The sequence below is a fragment of the Tyto alba genome, unplaced genomic scaffold (genome assembly GCF_018691265.1).
Source record: "Tyto alba isolate M040663 unplaced genomic scaffold, T.alba_DEE_v4.0 Super-Scaffold_1000006, whole genome shotgun sequence".
Taxonomy (NCBI): Eukaryota; Metazoa; Chordata; class Aves; order Strigiformes; family Tytonidae; genus Tyto; species Tyto alba.
Window position 1 is genome coordinate 19,671,267 of NW_024881272.1, and position 24,356 is coordinate 19,695,622.

Genomic DNA, 24,356 nt, shown 5'->3' on the forward strand with positions numbered 1-24,356 from the left:
ATGTCTGACAGAGCCCCATTCACCTTCACTATGAGGGGAATCATACTCGCACTAGCACTCACCCTTGTAGGTAAGTCTACATATACCTCCTTGATCTCTCTTTCCTTAAGTTCAGTGGCAAAAACTGGATCTAGACTGAATGTTACTCATCTGGTTTTTGATCTTTTTGCAGGTAGCCAGAAGTTTGACATTGGTAAGTAAATTTCTTTCTATAATTCTATAACCTTTCAGTGATTTTGCCGTGATTTCTGTTTATTAGAACATGTTTGCAAGTATCATGAAAATTGCTATTATTCCCACAGACCCTGGATTTGGTAGCAGAAAGAGCTACTTGTACAGCTATGAAGGCTGGGTGTTGAATGGGCTTCAAGAAAAAGATTTAGCCAAAGTTGGTGTGCGCTTGAGCAGCAAACTAGAGATCAGTGGGCTGTCAGAGAACACTTACCTTCTCAAGGTACCATGTCTTCTTCCAAATGTACCATGCAGCAGTGAACTATAAATCACAATCAAAATTGCATCTGGCTAATCCATGTTTTAGTAAATCTGTAGGAGACACAGCTGGAGACTTAGTGCTGTAGATGTCAGAGAACAGTGTGCAAGCTAAAGTTTCGGAAGTGATATAAGTGATTTGGCATCCAGTCACTTACCAGTGTTTGTTGTGGAAATGGTTTGTAGCAGGTGTTCCTCGAGAATTTGTGTAAGAAATAGAGGTCCCAGAATCAGGGGTTCTGTTAGCAAATGGTTATTTCTAATTCAAGACACTGAAGCCTGCTCTGAGTTTAAGATCTGATTTTGGTCTCAGCACATATTTCCAACTTCTGTGGGAAGCCAGGACTTGGGCACGTGAAATCATCGTCATGCAAGCAATTAATAAACTTAGACTTAAATGTGGTAAAAGCTAAAGATAAAAAGTAATAAAAGCTAAAGACAAAACGTCATAAAAGTGATAAAAGACAGATAAAAATAATGAAAGGCATCAAAAAGGATCACGTAAAAATATTTAATGTTTGGATGATGCAGTAAAAGATCTGTACACGTGAAATCATGTCTCTGCTGACCTCAATAAAGATAGGACCTGACCCATTTGAAATAAATATGTTTCAGTTTGTCTGTTTAATTTAGTTACATACAAGAGCTTCTTTCTGGGGCACTGAGTTCAGTGACAGAGCTCTTACTGATTGTAGTTGAACTGTAGATCATCTTTTATTGATGAGGGCAAGATGTCAAAATTACAAGCTAGGGATTGCATTTTGCACGATAGTCTTCATTCTGAAATTCTTACATGGTGTGTACCAGGCTGTGCTCTGAGGCACCTAAACTGGCAGTAACTTTGCCAAAGATACTGAAATTGCTTCTGATTTACATTGTGTCTCAGTATGGGAAAAAAAAAGTTTATAAATACATTGTTCATTATTAAAAAAAAACAACCCTGGGTTGATTTAAGCAAATCACAAATAAGAATCAAATATAGCAACTAGTTTAGTAAAAAAAAATAAATTTGGAAGGAGGCAAGTTAAAATGAAACATTTTAAAACTATATTTTTTTGACATTTAGAATGATATAAACTTTTAAAATGCTGAATTTGACCTAATGCAGAATATTTATTTTAAGGCTGAAAAAATATGGAGAATTTTATTTGAATTTTTTAAAATTTCTTTTTGAATCAGCCTTTCTTCCTATAAAGTTAATGCAAGTAAAATGTTTAAAATGTCACTGGGAAATAATAGTGATACATTAGCTGCTTCTGTAAGATAAAATAACACTGCTGAGCCCATAAGGTATGTACTGGTTTTGCAATAGTGTAAGCAAGAGACAAAAGAATAAACTGCTGTATGAATTTCTAAGCCTACCTTTGGAAGGAAAGAGTATATAACTAGTGATTATGTTAATTTCTTCCAATCCGTTTGCAAATTTCGTACCAAAGTAATTTTATTCACATAAGTATCTTTTCTTAATTTCTTCCCAGATCCGCTCACCACAATTTGAAGAATACAATGGCATCTGGCCCAAGGACCCATTTACTCGATCTTCCAAAATCACCCAAATTGTTTCTTCATGTTTTACTCGGCCCTTCAAGTTTGAATACAATAGTGGACGGATTGGAAACATCTATGGCCCAGAAGACTGCCCTGATATGTGTATTAACATAGTGAGAGGAATACTGAACATGATTCAGATAACCATTAAAAAGTCACAGAATGTGTATGAATTGCAAGAGGTTTGTTTTTTCCATTCTAAAATTAGTTTACTGAAATGATGTGTTCTCTTTAGGTGCTCTTTCTTCAAGTTTCTGTTTACTTGTATCTACTTTCAAATGTTCGCCATCAAAAAAAGATGATTTTTCATTCACATGGAAGAAAACATGTACATACTTATTGAATGAATTATCTGGGCTTGGTTCTTTTTAAGATATCTGTATTTAAGACTTAACATGCAGTCTTTCGAAGAAAAAGGAATTATTAGCTATGAATGTATTTGTTAGATGACTTCCCTGACACAGCTACTTGATCTGTTTTATTTGTTCATTGTTGATGTTAATTAGTTGATTACTTTTTAATTTTAAACTCCATCATCTGACTAAGTGTTGTTCACCTGTGTATTTTTCAGCTCAATAGGATTAATTGTGTGTAATGGTAACAGGTTTCAAAACATATTTAAGACTGTTCAGCAGGTCCTTACGCTCATACTGCTCCTTCAGAATCTTCGTTCAGTAAAACCTCTTCTCATGCAGTGAAATCCTGATATAATTGGAAAGTCTTATTGTCTGTATTGATCTACCAGGCTGGAATTGGAGGTGTTTGTCATACAAGGTACGTCATCCAGGAAGACAGGAAGAACAGCCGTGTCTCTGTTACCAAAACTGTAGACCAAAATAATTGCCAGGAAAAAGTGACGAAGAGTGTTGGAATGGCTTACATCTATCCTTGTCCTGTTGACACGATGGTACGTGCGATGTGAAAAGACCTTCCTAATTATAGACACAGCCGTTCTCTTCCCATTCACTCTTTGGGTTTCTCTGTCCTTCTCCAGAAAGCAAGGCTCATAAAAGGGACTGCGGCTTTCTCCTACAAACTGAAGCAGTCGGACGGTGGTACCCTCATCACAGAAGTGGTGTCACAGCAGGTGTATGAGATCTCACCATTCAGTGAACCTACTGGTGTTGCTGTCATGGAAGCAAGGTAGGTGGGACATGGGCTTGCTTCACAAAGTGAGAATAATTATAGATTCTGACAGTCCCTTTCACCCCCAGTTGAAGTGAAATGAGAATTGAGCTCCACAGCAATTGGGTAAAACTGCGAGTGCTCATACTTGGGGTTTCCACACTCCTAAAAATTCAGTGAACCATTTTTACTCTGGTGAAGTTGGCACTACAGTTACATGAAAGAAAAGGAGAAATGCTCTTTTGCTTGCTTATACCATAAGAATGCAACTTTACTACTCTGTTCTGAAAAAGGGCTAGATGGTGCACATAGAAATAAGATCATTGATTCCACTGAGTCAGTAGCTCTCATTCAGAAGACAGTGGTTTAGCCCCTCCCCAGAAACAATTTAATTGTAGATAACTCTAATACTACTTTGTTCCAATTAGAAGGTGTTATCCATTAGCAGACTGTAAGATTTTACTGTGATAAGAAAAATTATTAAAAACTAAAGCTGATACCATCACAGAATCACTGAACAAACAAACAGCCAAGGCAGATAGAGGAAGAGAGCAAATTTATTCCTCCCACAACATTTGTCTCTTCACAGACAACAGCTCACCCTGCTTGAAGTGAGAAGCGAACGGGGGAGCACCCTGGACATTTCCATGCAGAGCTTCGGAGGCCTTCGTTACCACTTCCCATCAGTATTGCCACAGATGCCAGTGCAGCTAATCAAGACAAAAAACCCCGAGCAACGGGTATGGTATTTTTAGGTCTTCAAGTTGCTTTTCTAATCAAAAAATTAAAAGACTAATGATCATAAATTCCAAAGGATTTAATTAGGTATGCCCCCTCTCCCTCATGTTTTGTAACAGATAGTAGAAACGCTGCAACACATAATCCTGAATAACCAACAAGATTTCCACGATGATGTTCCATACAGATTCTTGGAGCTCGTCCAGCTCTGCCGGATAGCAAGTGCTGATAGTCTTGAGTCCATCTGGAGACAATTTTCAGATAAACCCCGCTACAGGTATTTCATTGTATCAACTTATAAGAAACTTTTCCATTTTTGGAGAATTGAGAGCTAAAATCAAGGGCTTTTTTTTTTTTTTTTTTTTTTTTTTTTTTTTACACCTGCTTGCAGGCGATGGCTGCTGAGTGCAGTTTCTGCAACAGGCACCGCAGAAGCGCTCAAATTCATTAAGACCAGAATTCGCAATGATGACCTTAACTACCTTCAGACTCTTCTAAGTGTTTCTTTTGCTCTCCATTTAATGAAAGCTGATGAACACACTGTTCCAATAGCAGCAGTGAGTAAATCCGTGTGAATCTTTCCTAATTCATATCAAAAGGAATGATAACTGATGACAACCTTTAATTATTAAGTACATTAGAGGCTGGATTCTCCTCTCATCTACACCAATTTTGTACAAATTTTGAACTATGAATTTCTTTGGGCATTACTAATGTGCAAGGAGAGTCCTGTGTCTTCATTTCTCTAGATGGATATAAAAGCCCTTCTCCCATAACAGCTTCTGAGAATAATTCCTAGTTTAGTTTTCTGGGATCACGTGTCTTCTATGAAGAAAATTTTATCCACTTCAATCTATCTTGAAACATGTGGTGATTTGTGTGTTATGTCATTTGAATAGCTCTTTTAATTGCAAACTATTCCTATGAACTGGAAAGTGCTGCATGTGAAATTGAGTGCAAACATCAAATATTTTGACACTATAACGAGTAATTTATTCTGACCAGGATTTTTTGCCATCTCTAGTCAATATTCTTCTTCTTAAATAGGAAAAAAAAAGGATATGATGCAAGAATTCATCATTAATATAATTGAGTTGCACACTATTCTGATGATATTGCACTTATAGATTGATGTTTACCCATAATATTTGTATTTTCATTGTTATGCTCAGTTGAGGAAAATCAGAATGGTCCCATGTAAACTTCTATATATTGAAACTAGTGGGAAATTAAGCCCTGAAGTGAAGATCACAAATGAAATGCCTACAAGCTAATTTTTTTTTTTGGATGTGAACAATAATAATTCAGAATTTGCTCCCCTCAGATAAATTCTGGTAATTTTTCTGCTCTGAATGCTATATGAAGCACTGTATTAAAATAATTTGGTATTTTTTTACCCCACAGGATTTAATGACCAGTTCTCGAATCCAGAAAAATCCCATGCTCCAGCAAGTTGCCTGCTTGGGATACAGTTCTGTGGTCAATAGATACTGTTCTCAGACCTCAGCTTGTCCTAGAGAAGCTCTTCAGGTGGGCAGCTTTTTGTCAGGATGTTCTTAAGATACAGTATAAAAATGGCAATTTGACTTACACGTTTCATAGGTCTCCTTCAGAACAAAGGCAAGGAATAATTTCATTAATGTAGATATTTGCTTCATGATTGAAAACACAGCGTTCCTGTCATAAGGTAAATGCTGAGAGAAACCATCACTAAGTGATTTTATTAAAACCAGTTGCTTTATTGTGATAGGCTTTTCAGTGAGTGAGGGGAACACTGCGGACAATCTATACAATATGAAGAGTACACTGAACTGTGCTTTGTCTTTAGCCCATCCATGACCTGGCAGATGAAGCAATCAGCAGGGGCCGTGAAGACAAAATGAAATTAGCTCTGAAGTGCATCGGCAACGTGGGAGAACCAGCCAGCATCAAGCGCATTCTAAAGTTCCTTCCCATATTTTCATCCAGTGCTTCTGATATCCCCATCCACATTCAGATTGATGCTATAATGGCCTTGAGAAAAATAGCTTGGAAGGACCCCAAAACAGTAAGTAGGATCTGTGAGGGATTCTTTACTTAGTTAATTAGAGAATATATACTATAAGGGTAATGAATTTAATGGTATCATGTGTGTGGATACAGCATGCTTAGAAAAACAGGATTATTTTTAAGAACACAATACAGATTTATATTTAAGCTGATGTTTTCTGCTAAGCTGTAATAATTATTAGTCAGTAGGAATCTTCCAGAAGGATATCAGCAGTGTTTCTTTAGTCATCTGTCATAACCAATTAAGTCCTGTGTTAGTTATGTATGGTGGAAATTTAGCCACCTAAAAGTCAGGCATACATTTTAAACTGTCTCCATAGTCAGGAGGAGAGAGAGACACTTTCTGTTGACCTCCTAGGCAAAATGTCAACATTGCTCTGCCTCTTCTAGACCCTTCCCTTAAGGTTGGATGAGTCACCACTGACCTCCCACTGAGGTTTCTGGTGTGGTGAGCATAAGCAAGACTCCTGCGTTTCAAGTGGTTTAGATATAGGACCTGTATGAGACAACATCCACTTAGACTGTCTTTGGTGTGCTACTGAAGTTCCCCTTTTAAAAGCGGTCTAAAATAGTGAAGCACGCTCACTGAGTCAGTAGAGTTACTCCAAGGAATGAATCTGTCGTATTATCTACAGTTGTTTCTTCTGAAGTTATTCACTGCTCTTTGAATGTCAGTAATGCAAAAGGCTATGCTGATGTGTTTTTAATTGTGGTGGGTTGACCCAATACATTGATATAGGGACATCTATTTCAGATTCAGTGCCAGCCCTTCTCCATGGGGCTGTTCCTCCATGGCCCCTTCAGTTGTCTTAATAAAATTATGTGGAACCACTCAATAAAAAAGATCAGGAAATCTATCTGCAGGGATAATGACCCCCTCTCCCATATTTCTTGTGGGTTACGTGTTAATCCAGTCTTCAAAAAAAGTCTCTATTATTGGTAATTCCAGACACGCTTTTCTCTTTGCAGGTGCAGGGATATCTCATCCAGATCCTCGCAGACCAGTCTCTTCCCCCCGAAGTGCGAATGATGGCTTGTGCTGTTATCTTTGAGACAAGGCCTGCTCTTCCTTTAATAACAACGATAGCTAATGTGGCAATGAAGGAGAGCAATTTGCAAGTTGCCAGTTTTGTGTATTCCCACATGAAGGCTTTATCGAAGAGCAGATTGCCGTACATGTACAACATGTAAGTAGAGACGGGAATGAAGTGGGAGATCTGCAGATAAGTTCTGTTACATTCTTGTTAGTGAGAACTGCATGTGCTGACAAACTGAATTCAGTTTATATTCTGATGGGGTGCAGCTTCCTTCTGGATATTATTACCTTTCTCATTCTGTTTAGATCTTCAGCTTGCAATATTGCCCTTAAGCTGCTGGCCCCCAAATTGGACAGGCTGAGCTATCGATATAGCAAGGTCATACGTATTGGTGGTTTCTTTGGTGAGTAAAAGCATTTCAGTGACTAGGAAATTTTCTCATCAGAAATCCATTTTGAAGAGACACCAAGTCCTTTGGAGGAATATGGCATTCTGCATTTCAAGAGGAAATGGAATTAAATGTGACAGTCACATATTTAAAAGTGCATGAATAGCCATTTATTAATTTGGGCCTAAACAGTTAAAATTTATGTAATGATATATCTTAGAGTTGGCAATGGAAAAAGCTGCAGAAATATGATCTTGAATGGTAAGCAGAGTGGTTAGAAAAAAGATATGTCTTTTCTTTACTTCTGCCATAGAAAACTATAAAGTTGGTGCTGCTGGTGATGTTTTTGTTATGAACAGCCCAGGAACAATGTTCCCATCCACAATAATTTCCAAGCTGACGGCGTATTCTGCAGGCTCAGTGGCTGATTTGGTGGAGGTAAATATCTACCTAAATCAATAATAAAGCAAATAAAAATGAAAATTGACCACAAAGTTTTGTCTCTAAGTACGTCTCAGACTGCTTCTTCTTGTGCTGCTTTGATAGGTTGGTGTCCGCGTGGAAGGCCTCACAGATGTCATCATGAAACAAAATATCCCATTTGCTGAATATCCCACATACAAAAAGATAAAGGAGATTGGAAAAGCTGTAGGTATTTTCAGTAATGCAGTGCGTGGGCTATATGAAGGGGTATTTAGTGAGGCTTCTTATAGTAGTTAAACCCTGTCTCAGAAGGTTATCCCACCTAGCAGTCACCTCGAGTATTTCTGTGATAGAGAGATCTGCAGTGGGACTTCAGGGGACAATCACTCCTGTGATGGTTTGGTACCTCCTGCAAATTCTCTCTCTGGCCCTGCCTCATCGCCAGCTTACACATGTCTGTGAAAGGAGCACGGGAAGAGAGGGGGGAGGCAGGCATTGCAGCATGGTGTGTGTCTCATGCCTGGAAGGCATCCTCCTCTCTCCCTTCACCTATCTCGCTTAGTTTGCAAGAATATACCTTTGTTTTCAAGAGAATAGGTGATTTGTTGCTGTGCTTTCAAACTGGGTTTAGTGGCACTAATGGCCCAGCCCCTCTGTGTAAATATTATTGTATCGGAATACAAAACTCTGGACAGGAGGGTATTCATGGGCATCTCAGTGCCAGGGAGTAAGTCTGAATTAGTGACACTGTGCTGTTTACAAAGTGGCAAAGAAACGCAAGCAGCAATAGAAAATTGCAGCTTGGTCAGTGCCATCACCTTGCTGAATTACCATTTGTAAAGTGTTGCATTAAGGAACTCTGATTGTTTCTTTATCTGTTCCCTAGCTGCTGGGATGGAAGGAGCTGCCAACAGAAATCCCCTTGATATCAGCCTACTTGAAACTATTTGGCCAAGAGCTGTTCTATGTCAACATCAATAAGGAAGTCCTGCATCAGGCTATAAAGGTACCAGGGACCCCTACTTTCCTTTGCAGGATTTGAAACCATTGCACTCTTATATCCCAGCCTCTTGGATCTCTGTTTTACTGCAGACTGTGCTGGAACCTGCTGACAGGAACGCAGTGATCAAGCGGATTGCCAGCCAAATCCGCGGTGGCATTGCAGGACAGTGGACGCAGCCGGTGTGGCTGGGAGAGGTGCGATACGTCGTTCCAACCTGCACCGGTCTGCCGCTGGAGTACGGGTCATACACGGCGGCTCTGGCACGTGCGGCCGTCAGCGGTGAGTTGAGAAGTGTGAGATCAGCCTTGCGAGCTCTGAGCAGGGGATGAGAGGGAGATGACAAGCCAAGAGGGGATGAAGAAAAAAGTTAGAACTAATTTTTGTAGTGGAGGGGAGGCAGTGTTTGAAGAGAAGCTGGAGATAGCTGATTTTTGCCTCATCTTTGAATGAGTTGAAGACAGGGGAGGTGAGGTGAAAATCTGGGAAACCGGGGAAAGAAAGGTCACAGCATTCAAGGCCAGAAAAAACAAGAGCTGACTGGGGACTTGATGCAGACATGGGCAGGAGGGGGTGGCTCCTGAGAGATGCACACGGATTAGGATTCAATGGTGATCTAAAAAGAAAAGAAAATAGAAGACAATCAAAAGAGAACTACCAAGAACATTAGAGAAATCAGGAAGAGAAGAGACCTTGTCAAAAGAGACAGAGAGCACTTTTAAAAGAACAAATATGCAAGTACAAATACTTATCAAGAAGTTAATTCAGTGATCGTACTGTTGTTGTGCAGCAGACTTTTAATTTAGGCAAAACTGACCATTCCTTTGGCTGACACCACATAAGAAACAAAGGGTGAAGTATCTATACTTGTGCTCTTTATAGAAGTCTTGTATGTGTCCACTCTTTGCTGCTCTTGGGTTTTGGTTTGTCAGTTTGATTTAACAACATCTTTGAACCCTTGCCACTTGTTTTGTGGGTAGTTTCTTTTTGTTTGTTGGTTTGGTTTGGGGTTTTTTCTTTGTTTTGTTTTGCCTTTTTTTTTTTTTTTTGTAAATAACATCCTTTTAGCCAAGTTGGGGAGGTATGAATTAGATGGATGAGCTACAAAGTGAGTGAAGGCTGTCTGGACTGCTGATCTCCAAGAGTAGTTAACAGATGAAAGTCTAATTGGTGGCTTGTTATGAGCCATGTTCCTCCATCATTAGCACTTGTTCATTGTCTCTTTTAACAATCTGAACTTTGGAAAAGAAGGCACACTCAGCAAATCTGTGTCAATTATGACATTGAATTGGTGGGACAGTCACTGAATTGCAGGGGGGGAGAGGGCAGGCTGCCACCTCAGGGCAGCCTGACAGGCTGGAGGGGGTGGCCTGACAGAAGCACAATGAAATTTGAGAAAGGCATTGCGAAGTCCTTCACCTGGGATGGACTAACCCATGCAAGTGTATGGGCTGGGAGTCACCCGGACATAAAGCAGCTCTGAAGAAAAGGGCCAGGGAGGCCTGGAGGACAAGCCGGTATAGTGAATGAGCAGTGTGCTCTTGTGGTGATGAAGGCCAACTGCATCATTGGCTGCAACAGCAAGAGCAGAGCTAGCGTGAAAATCAATCCCCCTCTCTTCCCCCTTTATTTAGGACATGCGAAGCTCCATCTGGAGTACAGTGTCCATTTTTGGGTCCACTGTGCAAGAAAGACTTTCACACTTGATGTGAAGAAAGATTGGAGAGCAGGGTTTCTTTAGCCTGGTTGCTGACCATTCACTCTGTCTTCTGGCTCCTCATGTTTCTGAAATGTTAATGTTATACTAATTAATAAATTTTCAATTTGGGTCAGCTCTTTATTTTTTTACTATATTTTCATTTCCATTTTCAATAAGTTGTATCAGAACCCTTGCCTACAGAACAAGCTTTCTGTATATTTTTGGTAATTTTCAAACTCATAAAAGATCTCATTCTCTTGTTTTCCAGACATATTTGTTGTATTAGCAAAATATTTACCTCTTTCTGAAAACTGTGTCTTGCTCAAATTCAAACCCTTTATTTCCCTTTTACCATGTTTAAATGTTGTTTTGTCATTTGCAGTTGATGGAAAGATAACTCCCCCTTTAACTGGAGATATTAGACCTTCCCAGTTACTCGAATCCACTGTGCAGATTCGGTCTGACATAAACCCAAGGTATGGCGTTTCTAAGGTTTTACCTATGATGGAGGTTTTTTATGAAAAGGCAGAACTGCATGTTAAAGAGCATCTTTCTTACATCTGACGGCTTCCCTCTGTTTCAGCTTATACATACATACAGTTGCAACAATGGGTGTCAACACAGAATACTTTCAACATGCTGCTGAGATTCAAGGCAAGGTCCTGACGAAAGTGCCATTGAAGTTTGATGCCAAGATAGACATGAAACTGAAAAATATTAAGATTGAAACAATTCCATGCCACGAGGAAACTGAGATAGTAGTTGGAAGGTATGGTAGCATTACTTCAGAATACTTCCTGTTGCTGGAACCTTACAAAATTCAATACTGGCTGACCTCCTATGGAATTTTCTACATAGGCAGAGTGACTTTTCAGTGTGTAGCAGAACCTTTGGAATAAAGAGCGGGAAAAGAAATAGGGGAGTTAAAAGTCAAAAAATACCTAATTATTTGGGAGTTTAATTTTTATTTTGCTTATTATTTTGTGTTTTAAATTTGTATTTGTTTATTATTTTATTGTCTGCTAAGGTTTTTAATTTTTATTTTTAAATTAATGCCTTTCATGTTTTGGAAATGTGTTTAAATTTATCCAGATTTTGAAAAATTCCCATGATGTAAGGAACTGGTGTTTGTCATGAACTCTTATTTGTCTTTAATAATAGTTACACTTATTATTGCATATACAATCCCTATGTTCAAACAACATATCTTTGCTGTCACATGATACCCACAGGGATGTATTTCATTTAATCCAAAGACAAGAGGTGGAAATAATTCATCATTTGTTGCACGTATCTCAACAGACATAAGGCTTTTGCTGTATCAAGAAATATAGGAGAACTGGGGATTGAAAAGAGGACCTCAATTCTCCCAGGAGATGCTTCATCAGATATTGTGGAAGAACCTTTCAAGCCATCAGAGAGAGCTTCCAGTGAAGGTTTCACAACGGTAATCTATTCTGTTTTGCTTATATAGTAATGTTTACCCTCTCTCTGTGGTGCATGTGTCTGCAGTTTTACTCTTGCCAATGATATGCTCCCAATGGTATTCACGTACTCATCTCCAATACAGAAAGGAGCTGACAGCGTGCCAAGGAAACATGCCTATAGCTCTCAAGAGGATCTTCGCCATGGCACAGGAAGAAAAACTCATAAACGAGATATTTGCATCAAACTGCATCATCTTGGTTGTCAGTTCTGCTTTTCCAGAAGGTCACGAGATGCCAGTTTCCTAAAAAATACATATTTACACAGATTAATCGGAGAACATGAAGCTAAAATAGTCTTGATGCCAGGTATGATGTTGAGCACAAGCCTTGTCATCTTAGGTTTGTCGGTGCTATTTGAAACAGTATAACCTTCTAATGTGTGAAATTGGTGTGTAGTTCAAACAGATGCCGATATTGACAAAATTCAGGTGGAGATTCAGGCGGGATCCAGAGCAGCTTCCAAAATAATTCATGTGGTAAACTCGGAGTCTGAGGAAGAGGATGAGTCATCTCCATATGAGGACATCCAACCTAAACTGAAGAAGATTTTAGGCATTGAAAATGTGTTCAGGGTAAGAGACTTTGAGCATGGAAAGGGGGAATATTTACCCATAAATGAAGTCAAGAATTTGAAGGTCAGTGTGGAAAGCTGACATGGAAAAGCAAGGATGGGACTAGTTTGAAAGGTGCCAGTGCCACATCTAGAGGGATTGATCCTATGGGGTGCATCCAGCTGAGGCTGGTCCTCTGTGCTGTGCTAGATTTCATCTGGGTGGAGTGGATCTAAGGCGGTTCTGCAGCTTCTGCAGAGATCGAGGCAGGGAAGTTGCTGATCCTTGAAAGGCTGATGTGAGCAGCTTGTCAGACACTCAGAGAAGTTTTACTTTGTAAATACAGAATTAGATGTATCCCCTTTTGCACTTCTATTTGAAATGTTTTTGCAGGTTGCAAATAAAACACGACACCAGAAGAAGAAACCTTCTAAGAAAGGAAAAATTATGCTAACAGAGCTTGGGACAGACCTCAATGCAAAAAAGCCCTCCAGTTCATCTTCTGCCTCCTCAGCTGTCTCCTCTTCTTCCTCATCATCTGCTGCTTCTCCTGATCGTAAAAAGGCCGTGGATGAAGATGAGAATGACCAAGTGAAGCAAGCGAGAAACAAAGATGCAAGCATCAAGAGCAGCAGCAGAAGTAGCAAGAGCAGCAGCAGTAGCAGCAGAAGTAGCAAGAGCAGTAGCAGCAGAAGTAGCAAGAGCAGTAGCAGTAGCAGCAGCAGTAGCAGTAGCAGCAGAAGTAGCAAGAGCAGTAGCAGCAGCAGTAACAGTAGTGGCAGAAGTAGCAAGAGCAGCAGCAGCAGCAGTAGCAGCAGAAGTAGCAAGAGCAGTAGCAGCAGCAGCAGTAGCAGAAGTAGCAAGAGCAGCAGCAGCAGTAGCAGCAGAAGTAACAAGAGCAGTAGCAGGAGCAGTAACAGCAAGAGCAGTAGTAGCAGCAGCAGTAACAGTAGTGGCAGAAGTAGCAGGAGCAGCAGCAGTAGTGGCAGAAGTAGCAGGAGCAGCAGCAGCAGCAGTAGTAGTAGTAGGAGCAGTAGCAGCAGTAGCAGCAGCAGCAGGAAGTCATCAAGTCACCACAGCCATGGGCATCACTCAAGGTATCTGAATGGCAGCAGCAGCAGCAGCGAGTCATCGAGTCACCATAGCCATGGGCATTATTCAAGACATCTGGAAGGTGGCAGCAGCACATATTCCAAAATATGGGTAACTTTGTCAGTAAATTGACTGATGCTGCTAATGTTCATGAATCACATTCCTGATGACAGCTGGCTTTGCATCATAAATCAGGAAAACACAACACAGTAAATTTTAGCAACATAAAGTTGCAAAATTTATTCTGCAAACACACAAATCATTGTCTCAGATGCCTACTTCAAAGCATCTCAAAAGTTTTCACAAGTTCATTGAAACTTTTTGTTATAAGCAGGGAACCATTTTTTGCCAATTTACTACTCTCTGTCAATATACATTGCATGTTTCTGTCTTAATTTTGTGGTAGGAACATTAATGCTTTATATAAACTACTTAAAGTCTTGCGCTGTGTGCTTGTGACTAAGCATACAGAACTATGTATGAATGCTAATTAGTAAAATCTTTACTTAATTCCCAGTGCTCAGATTTCAATGTAATTGCAGCATTATTTTTTTTTCTGAGACTTTTAATCTCCTTTTTTTTTATCATTTCCAAAGGAAGATCATGAGATTTATAAGTATCGCTTTAGATCAGCACATAGACAAGAGGTGAGTTTTATTTTCCTCAGTAAATTAAGTATGGAATCTGTCATGAATCACATGGAAACCTTACAGGCAACTTGTTGTCTTTGTTGAGGAACATTACAGTACTGATAATATTTAGAACGCCAAATAAGACTTTGTGGTTTTTCTGAGATGCATAAAGACAGAGAGCTATGTTCTCCTTTGTGTTGTGCACATGATGCCATTTGTGGCTCTGCAAAGTAGATGCAAAGTTCTGCCAATGCAGTATAAGGGACTGGGGATGCACACTTTGGAGGAACAAAGATCCTACCATCAAGAGCTGGGGTCATTGGACTGGCTTTGATCACTTGGTTTATTGGGTTGGAATCATTGTTGATACATACCAGGATAGTAATGTTGACAAATGTGGGAGGTTACTTTATTTTATGGTACTTTAGTTCAGCAGAAGATTCTTACTAGGGTATGAGCCAGTCAGGACCAGTGTACTGATATTAATGTTCCTCTAAAAGTAAAGAGTTCAGCTGTGTGTGTCCATTCAGTGTGCCCTCCAGTTGACCAAGCCCTTACAGAAGTAAAACGAATCAGTTCTGGTCTTTCATATGGAATCGAGAGGCTGGTTCAATTTGATTTGCTCTGGTCCACTGTTTTTCACACTGGGAATTCTTATCTAAACATGTTCCTTATTCGTCTCTTGTGAGGGTCAGATATATTTGGGTAAACGAGTTTTTTCAGAGCTAGGTCACAGGTACTAAGCAGGAGAAAGCCTATTGCAAGTCATTGAGCTGCTTAGTATTGGAATGTGTTTACCAACAACAAATGCTATGACAGAGGGGATTCCACAGCACTGCCTAGTGCAATTTCTTCAAACATGATTTTAAGTCTCCCTCTTGAGCATGATGTGTTTTCTTCTTGCAGTTCCCAAAAAAGAAACTCCCAGCTGACCGCCTTAGCAGCACGTACTCTTCTACCAGTTCCAGTCATGCCTCATCTCGAGCTGCATCCCAGGTTAGTTGCATTATTTTTAGGGGGTTTTGGCACTTCGGAGGAATGGCAGAGTGGTCATGCACTTGCAGTAATTGTGCAGCTAGGGTAGTGGGAAGAGAGAAATACTAACCCCTCAAGTTTCAGGTATCAGTCAAGAGTGAGACATGCACCATAGTTCACACACACACTTTCCTCTGCAGTGAGGTGAGGAACCTTCTTACCCACACCACGACCCTTCCCTCATGGGAATCCCACCCAACAGATGCCTGCAGAGACTGATCTTGTGACCTCTGCAACCAGGAAGGAATCTGAGGTGCTGCAGTGACAGTGCAAGGATGGTGGTGGTAGAGGATGAGGCTAAGAGAAGCTTCAGCAGAAGGCACATTCCAGAGGCGACATGTAGCACCTTGGCTCCTCACCACCACCCAGGCTGATGCGTGCAGGCCTGCTCCCTAGGGCAAGTGATAAATTGAAGTCTAACAATGGAGTGAAGGAACTGCAGGTCACAGCACACTTAAGGCCCTGCTGTCAAGTGGGGAGGCTCTTGAATGTCCTGGATTATATATTGTGCTAGAGTGCTGTGCAAACACAAAACTTGTCTGCCCCACAGAACTCACAGCTAATCTGTGAGGTGAAAGCCAACAGACCAACCAGACAGATAAACAGAACAGTAGTTGGGGGATGTAATTGTGAAAATGAGTGATGAGCACAACTGACAGCTGATGATGTTACTCAAATTGAACCACTTTCTTTCATTCACAAGCAAATATGTGTGTATTTACATGATTTGGGCTTCATTGTTGTCATTACTATATCCTAATGATATGAATATTTCCATGGTATCAGCTGTAACTCAGGAAATGGCACAAATTTTGGCTCATAAAATACAGTGATAAAGCCCATCTGTGTATGCAGGAATACATCCACAATAAAGACATATTCATGAGAGTTTATAGGCATGTATATGTGTGTGGTACATATGCTGGTATATATTTGCAGTTTAGTTGCTTATTTTTCATTTATGTATCTAGATCTTGCATCTAAAGTGTTCCATGGTAACTCTTCTATATTTATATTCTTTGCATACTTTCTTCCCCTTCTTCTTAGCCTAAGTTTTTGGGAGATGTTAAAACACCAGTATTAGCTGTTTTTCTTCATGGCATTCGTAACGATAAGAAGATAGGAGGCCTCCAGCTTGTGGTATATGCTGACATTGGCTCTATAAGGCCCCGGATGCAGGTATTTGTGTCAAACCTCACAGATTCAAGCAAGTGGAAGCTCTGTGCTGATGCTTCAGTCCTCAATGCTCACAAGGCAGTGGTAAGGCTCAAAAATAGTTATATCCAGCTGTATGCATCACAGGAAAACCACATTCCATGCATTTAAAAATGGACCATTTCTCTCTCCATTACAGGCATACCTCAAATGGGGCTGGAATTGCCGGGACTACAAGATTTCAACTGAGCTGGTAACTGGGAGGTTTGCTGCCCACCCTGCTGCACAAGTGAAACTGGAGTGGCCTAAAGTTCCTTCAAGTGTCAGATCCATAGCAGAATGGTGAGGTTTTAGTCTTAATTGATGTTTTTCATGGTATCGGTCAACTGGGAAAAATCAGCATCCACCCATGAGGTTCTAGTTGTTAAAGTACTGGCTGTTATCTTGTTCTCTGATCTGTCCAAGTATTGCCTTCAGACATAAAAGCTGAGTGGGAGATCATAGCCATCCTACTGTAATGTACAGTAGTTCTTTATACTGGACATGTTTACTGAAAGCAGAGAAACTTCCTTTCACTCAACACTTCTTCATTAAAGCAGAGGGTGATTATGGAGACCTAACCAGGGATCCTGAAATCTCTGTATACTACTTACAGATGAGAGACAACCTATTTTGGATATGAGCTGCTTTTTGCTTATCTATTTCACCAGATCTTTCTGATTTGAATTTTTGAAGGTTTTACAAGTTTGTCCCTGGGGCTGCATTTATGCTGGGGTTCTCAGAAAAAACAGACAAGAATCCTTCTCAACAAGCCAAGGTGATCGTGGCTCTAACTTCCCCAAGGACATGCGATGTTGTTATCAAGCTTCCTGATGTAATTATGAAATATTATTGTTCTCCTGTTTTTTCCTAGTAGAAAAGTGAGACGGTGGTGGCATTTTAATTACAGTGGGTCAAAGAAAGTTTAAGTAAGCATGAGTTTGGGTGCAACTCATTCTTTTGTTTATTTGCAACCTTTTAATATTATTGTTTTATTTTATTTTATTAATGATATGATGATATGATATTATTATATCTATTATATTATATTAATACAGTGATTTTGTTCATGGAAAAAGAGTGCCATGGGTACTTATAATGACACGTTTCCATCTATACTAGCTCCATAAGTGTTCACCTAACCACCTTTGAAGGGAAGTAATTAATTCTCTCCCAAATAATATCTGAATGATGGCCCACACTGTGAGAGAAAACTGTAAGCACATAAAGTCTTTGTCTACCAAAGTAAAAGAAATTGAAATCAAATTCCAAATAGGAGAAAAAGCTGATCTCAGCTGTTTGCTGTGAATACCTGGCACAAGTGTATTTTGAATGTGCTTTTGAATTCTTTTTCAGATGACCCTCTATGAAAAAGCCATGAGGCTTCCCCTGTCACTCCCTGTAGGTCCGAGGATACCAGCTTCAGAGCTGCAGCCTCCCATCTGGAATGTCTTTGCTGAAGCCCCCTCTGCAGTGCTGGAGAATTTGAAAGGTCAGGGTCTAATCAGGTTCAGAAGCATGACAGCCTCAGTCTCCTGAATTATTTGAGCACCTTCTGATTTTTTCTGGGGCTATTTGTCTCCAGTTAATTAGAAAACATCCTGTAATAATGTGAAGATGGTTCAACTGGGAGAGAATATTGTGCATATAGTACAGAAATCATCACCATTTCAGGGATCAAGATACCATTTATCTGAATTGATAACATTTAAACTTTCTGGCAATTATTTTTTGTTAGATGGAGGAGTACATTTTTTACCATGCCTTTTTTTAGAATTTATGGGTGCTTAGTAGCCAAAAGCCCCTGTAATCCATACAAAAATATCACATAGTGGAAAAAATATAAAGCTGAAATAATATAGCACTAAAAATAAAATATGCCATTTAATGACTTTCTTTTATGGAAAAGCAAATATTCACTGCCATTTTATTTAACCAGCTCGCTGCTCAGTTTCCCACAACAAGATCACAACTTTTAATGAAGTTCAGTTTAACTACACAATGCCTACAAACTGCTACCACGTCTTGGCTCAGGATTGCAGCTCTGACCTCAAGTTTTTGGTGATGATGAGGAATGCTGAAGAAGCTATAAATCTGAAAGCAATCAACATCAAGCTTGGCAGTCAGTAAGTAACTCCTGCCAGATGCTGGGGGTGTGAGGGACAACATTGTCCACATTTAACATGAGAGGATCTTAGATCGGTCATGGTCAGCAGCCCATTTCAGTATTTCCCTTATTTTTCAGTATTTCCACGCATATTGAATGTGATGCTGATATGTTCTCCTGCATCTTAGGTGACAAGAATACCCTGATGTAATTTAAGTAGTTGACATGAGCTTATGCTGTGATATTTAGTGAGCAGAAAAATGCCTTTGTCACTGTATGCGTGCGGGTGTGGTATGAACAGGACATGAACGCTCTTCTCCTTAACAGCGAAATCGATATGCGACCTGTGAACGGACAGGTGAAACTGCTGGTAGATGGGGTTGAAAGCCCATCAACGAACATTTCATACGTATCTACTGGTAAGTGATGAAGCATCTGTTGTTTGGTTTTCCATCATGTTTTAGGAGAAGGAAAGAAAGAGAGAGAAGGAGAGAAAGAGAGAATCTATCAAAGAGGTTCCATCAGTTTGTATTCAATAAGTATTTTTACCTCTGGTTGTAAGGTTGATATTTAAGAACAAGTGTTTTACTCACTTACATAGGAACATTTAGAAAGACTGAGTAGAGTGTGAAGCTCTTGAAATGGCCAAACTAATCAAGGTATAACTTACATGAAGATCCCTCCTTTCCATATATTACAGCATCTCCCACTGGAGTTCCAAATTTGAGAAGTGTTTCGGTTGTACTATAAAATCTTGTTTGATTAAAACTTTTTGAAGTAGACCTTTTCTAAAATTCACCACACTTGTATATCAATGCTTTCCTAATTTGATTTTTAGGTATAAATTTGGCTAGCATTCTGAAATCTGATAGGAATAAATATGGAGCACTGATAAAATAACCTGCTTGCTTTTCTCAAAGCAGGTATAGGGGTTTTTTTCTGTGAAAGGTACAGAAGGACCTTGTTTCATTCTGTGCTATGCAGCCAGGGGCTATGTACAATGCAGGTATTTCATGACTGTAGAGCTGTAGTATATGAATCAGACTAAATCTTTCTGAAAATGAGTTAACATCTGCCAGTTCTGAACTCTGTCCTATTTGTTATGTACTTGGGAAGTGATAATTGTGCTAGAAATGGCTCCAGTGACAGTCACAGTGTTCTTTGTATTTACTTACTCCAATATATTTTACTTAGGGCCTTGTATAGCTGCACAGCTATGCAGATATTATAGGCAGGTCTGTAATAATGTATAGAAATAAATATTAATATGTTAATAACCCAAAGAAAAATTAATAAATCTGTGATCATTGAAATTGTTTTCCAACATTTTACACACACTTATTTTCTATATATGCACATTTCTACATTATTTTGCTGTATGTTTTGTTTCTTGAATAGAACAACTGAGGAATCTCAAGGGAAAGAACATTTTGGAAACACGACAGTTGCTTTTTTCTTAAAGAAGCTAGGTTGGGTCTGTTTTGCTTTTGCTTTGTTTTATTTTTTTTTTTTCTTCTAGGTGCTTCTCTGTGGATCCACAGTGAAAAACAAGGGCTTGTACTTGTTGCTCCAGTCTATGGCATTGATAAATTGTACTTTGATGGATACACATTCAGGGTATCATTCTTCCTCTTTGTAAACTTGGGTGTTGAGAAATTTCCATAGAATGCCCTTAAGTCTGTATGTATGAGAGCAAGAGTGTGCAGTAGCAAAACCAAATGTGTGCAGGGCCCAAAAAACCCAAAAGGGAAGATGACACTACAGGATTGCACAGTCTTGCTCTTTATTTCTGAGCAGGAGAAGTGAGAGAGAATCTTTCACTGACCAAAATACCTTATTCTTGTAGCAGAGGCGTGTGTCGGGAAATGGGCCTGTGAGGGTACACGCACTGAGTCAGCAGTGCATTTGCAAGAAAAATTAATTTTCAGATCCTGTCCACTGTTTTTACAGCTGTATTATTCTTCAAATCAGCAAAAATGCAGCCATTCTTTTAAGATGAATGAAAGCTTTAAAGGCTGCACTAAAAATAATGTGAAACGGGAATGTAAGAAATCGGTAAACCATACTGTATCTATCACCCGTACTGTGAAAACATCCATCAGACAAAAGCTTCAGCATATTAATAGTCTAGACTATTAATAACTTTACATACTAGACCTGCACAGTAGGTTTTAAAAGCTGTAACAGTTAAAGGCGCTGCAGCACCGTGGGAGTTTGGCATTTGACTGTCAGACCCTTTTGAATTCTTACCAAAGACCTTTTAAATGTTTGTGCATTAACTTACACTGGAGGGGACCTGCATAGCAAAAATCGGTTCCATAGGTTCTACGTTTTTTAACTTGAAATGCCTTTGACTTTTTTTCTCAAAGATTCAAGTTGCTTTATGGATGGCAGGGAAAATGTGTGGAATATGTGGAAAATATGATGCAGAATGTGAACAGGAATATCGGATGCCCAATGGATATCTAGCTAAAGATGCAGTGAGCTTTGGGCATTCTTGGATTTTGGAAGAAAAGCCCTGTACAGGAGGTATGCAAGCTCCAATTAATTTAATATAATATTACTGCAGTTGTTTAGAAAATGTAGAATCTGTTTAGAAAATCTAAAATATGTAAATGTAAATAAAAAGCATTTTTACAGGATTCATTATTGAGTTATATATTAAGTATTAAAATTACTTGCCAGTTTAGAAAGAAGAAATTACCACTTAAACAAATAAGCTGAAATACACAAGTCAGTTGAAATTAAACCAAGCTGAAACAGTCTTTGCTTCAGTTAGATCAGAAAAAAATGTATGAAGATAATTCACACAGAATGCTTTGATTTAACCACAACAATATTTTCCCAGACATCAATTTCCAGCACTTGACCCATAAAAAAAATCAGGTGGGGATTAGTAATTATTACCATGGCTGACCACCTGATTTTTGAACCAGTGCAACCTGTCAAGCAAAGCATTCAAGTGCATGAGCAGTTCCAGGGACTTAATTACATGGTTGAAATAAAAATGCTCTATTTTAAGTGTTTCAGAAGATTAGGATCATATGGTGTGCTGATGCTCTCAGATGAGGTTATGATGCAATAGCATACCATAGTGCTGCAAGGAGAACAGCCACATTGCCTTTGAAAAGAAAACTTGTCCTGGTGGCAAGGACTTCCTCAGTCCCTGGAGATGGCTTCTCCATGTTTAGCTGTGCATTAACTGTTATTCTTCTATGTCTTTGTCAAGAATACTGAGCATCAAATTTGCTTTAGATGGATATGGAGTCCACATACATGTACACAATAATATTCCCATGGTTGGTAGTGACCACATACTGTGTTTCCATTTCACATATGGTAGAAATGGCTGGAATATTAGAGAATAAATCTTATAGTCAGGAATAAATTGTGGCCTGTTTAGCTTCTCACACACTTGTCCTGAGAATCCAAAATGAGATCAATATTACTGGCTGGCAGCAATGACTACTGGTCTTTCTCTGCAGCATTTCTGTGTCTGAATGACAGTGGTAACTGTAATTTTTTAGTGATTATTTTTTATTTGGTCAGAAATCTCCCTTTTATTTCCACTGTTGAGTATTCAACGTTTTTAGATGTGGTTTTGCAGCTATTCCGTGAGCCAGTTTACTTTGAAAAATGTTTATTAGAAAGTACATCAGACTATTTCTGCATCCTAATCTAGAAATAAACCAGTTGCATCTGAAATTAATTTTATGTAGCTCCATATCTAATTAGCTCATTTGAAAAGCTTATCAGTCAGTGATGCTGCTTCGCTTATGATCAAAATATAGTTTGCATAGAGGAAAGTTGTTTGCAAATTGACACTGTTGTCAGATGGGTCCTCCTGGGGAGATATTAAGATTTTGAATATAAACACATAAACTATCACTGAGGATTGTGTTACAGCCTGCAAACTACGACGCTCATTTGTGAAGCTTGAGAAGACTGTTCAGCTTGCGGGCGTGGAGTCCAAGTGCTATTCTACAGAGCCTGTGCTGCGCTGTGTGAAAGGATGCTCTGCCACCAAGACTACTCCAGTCACTGTTGGTTTCCACTGTCTCGCAGCTGGTAAGTCAAAAGAAATCCCACTGAATAGGAGCTGTACAAAAGTCCAAATAGATTGTACCTTGACTCAGTTATTCTACTTGAAACATATGAATAATCTAATATATCCACAGGTAGGGATGGACTTACTGCAGTATCAGTTGAAGACCTTTCCCTGTTTTCATTAACGTGTAAAACTTCCTTTAGCAAGAGAGAGGTTTTCCTGTTGTAATTTTACTATGTTTTTCACTATACTAGAGTTTAAAATCTAAACTGGAGTCCCTTTCGTGGTGCTTTGAGCTAGCAAGGTATGGGCAGGGTAACAGCACAGCCACATTGTGATTCAGCTGAAAAACTGTGTATTGCAGCCTGTGAGGATTCAGCCACAGCTGATCATGTGCAACACCCTGAAATGGGTATCCTCACGTTGTATATTTTTATATATTGCTGCCTTTGGATGTGATCCTATTTCACTGAGCTGATGTAGGCAATAGAAGGTCCGGTGTGGATGGGGCTTCTGCACACAGGTGCAGTGATATAGAAGGATGTCTTTTTTATAGGTGTATTGTAGATTATAAGAGATTAGATAAAGTAGATATAGATTACATAGATGACAGGTTCATGTCTGTTTTGCAAGTTAATTTTTCCTTTAAGACTATAATATCCTTTCCCGAATGTACTATTAATAAAATTCTACATGGAAGTAATAGTCTCCAAGGTAGAACTAGCTTATTAATTAAGTGGGTTTCCTGGAACATCTCTGTGTGACTTAGACAAATATAAATATGTAAGCCAGTGAGGAGAAGCCAAGCCTGCTGTAATTAATGACTGTGACATGGTAAATACTGTACCTTGCAAAACAGCTTCTGAATTATACTGTCTACTTTTTGGTTTTTGTTCCCCACCAGACTCAGCTACCAGCCTGACAGACAAACAGACAAAGTTTGACCAGAAGTCAGAGGATATGCAGGACACTGTTGATGCACACATAGCATGTTCTTGTGAGAATGAAGACTGCAGTGCATAAAGCTGTACATTGCAGCACAGGAAAAAACAGAAACATTTTAATGTTTTTATTGTGTGGTGTAAGAAAACACATCTTAAAGAATAATAAAGATACTAAATTAAGTGCTTAAGGATGTGTGGAATCTTTCCAAGTAATTTAAAGTATTAAACTCTATTATTGTAGAAACTGTTATGATTTCCCAAAAAATCTGATTTCATAATAAATCCACGCATGGAAAAAATTCTGAAGGCTTCCTTATTTCACTGGTTATGGAAAGAGGAGGTCTGTGTTGCTTCTCCTCACCCCCCATTTCATAGACTTCTCTTGAGGCTGTGACTGCCTCTGGTGCACCAAGCATGTGCCTGTGTCAGGCCCCACCGGGGGATATGGGCGGGGTAGCTGGGGTACCAGGCTCCTGCTTGTTTCTCCTGGTGCTTTCTTCCCTGGCGCTGGGATCCTGTGCAGCAACAGAACACCTCTGCATGACCAGCACCCTCTGCAGCAGCAGCGCAGCCATGGTGCTCTGCGATAACTATGTGATGTGCTGCTGCCGCCACAGGAAACAGCAAGATCAGAGAATAAGCCTGGATCTCATGCCACCAGAGAAGGCTGCTTGAGGGAGTCAAGAACATATTACGTTCCTGATGCACCACATGCAGAAACTACTGCGAATGAGGGAGCTTTGATAGGACATGGTGGAGTTACCCAAGCA

The 24,356-nt window shown here is 39.5% G+C and overlaps 1 protein-coding gene across 1 annotated transcript; it reads left to right on the forward strand.

Moving 5' to 3' along the window:
- LOC104357023 (vitellogenin-2-like) lies at positions 1-23,885 on the forward strand. Its single transcript, XM_042806517.1, has 36 exons — positions 1-70; positions 173-193; positions 303-454; positions 1,968-2,219; positions 2,783-2,944; positions 3,032-3,180; positions 3,752-3,902; positions 4,020-4,177; positions 4,292-4,457; positions 5,305-5,430; positions 5,729-5,947; positions 6,919-7,136; positions 7,292-7,389; positions 7,688-7,812; positions 7,921-8,022; positions 8,684-8,803; positions 8,890-9,079; positions 10,879-10,972; positions 11,080-11,265; positions 11,799-11,943; positions 12,067-12,289; positions 12,380-12,555; positions 12,928-13,419; positions 13,534-13,737; positions 14,223-14,273; positions 15,165-15,254; positions 16,341-16,553; positions 16,648-16,790; positions 17,184-17,322; positions 17,844-17,979; positions 18,427-18,613; positions 18,922-19,013; positions 20,114-20,211; positions 20,964-21,123; positions 22,501-22,662; positions 23,547-23,885. Exons 1-36 carry the CDS (start codon positions 1-3, stop codon positions 23,663-23,665), a joined length of 5,589 nt encoding a protein of 1,862 aa, XP_042662451.1. The 3' UTR covers positions 23,666-23,885.
- The last annotated feature ends 471 nt before the right edge of the window (positions 23,886-24,356 follow it).

Bases quoted from the DNA above. Each gene is read 5' to 3' on its own strand.
- LOC104357023 (XM_042806517.1), top strand. From the start codon at position 1: ATGTCTGACAGAGCCCCATTCACCTTCACTATGAGGGGAATCATACTC. The intron at 2,220-2,782 runs GTTTGTTTTTTC...TTGATCTACCAG, and splicing joins ATGTGTATGAATTGCAAGAG to GCTGGAATTGGAGGTGTTTG. The intron at 5,431-5,728 runs GTGGGCAGCTTT...CTTTGTCTTTAG, and splicing joins GTCCTAGAGAAGCTCTTCAG to CCCATCCATGACCTGGCAGA.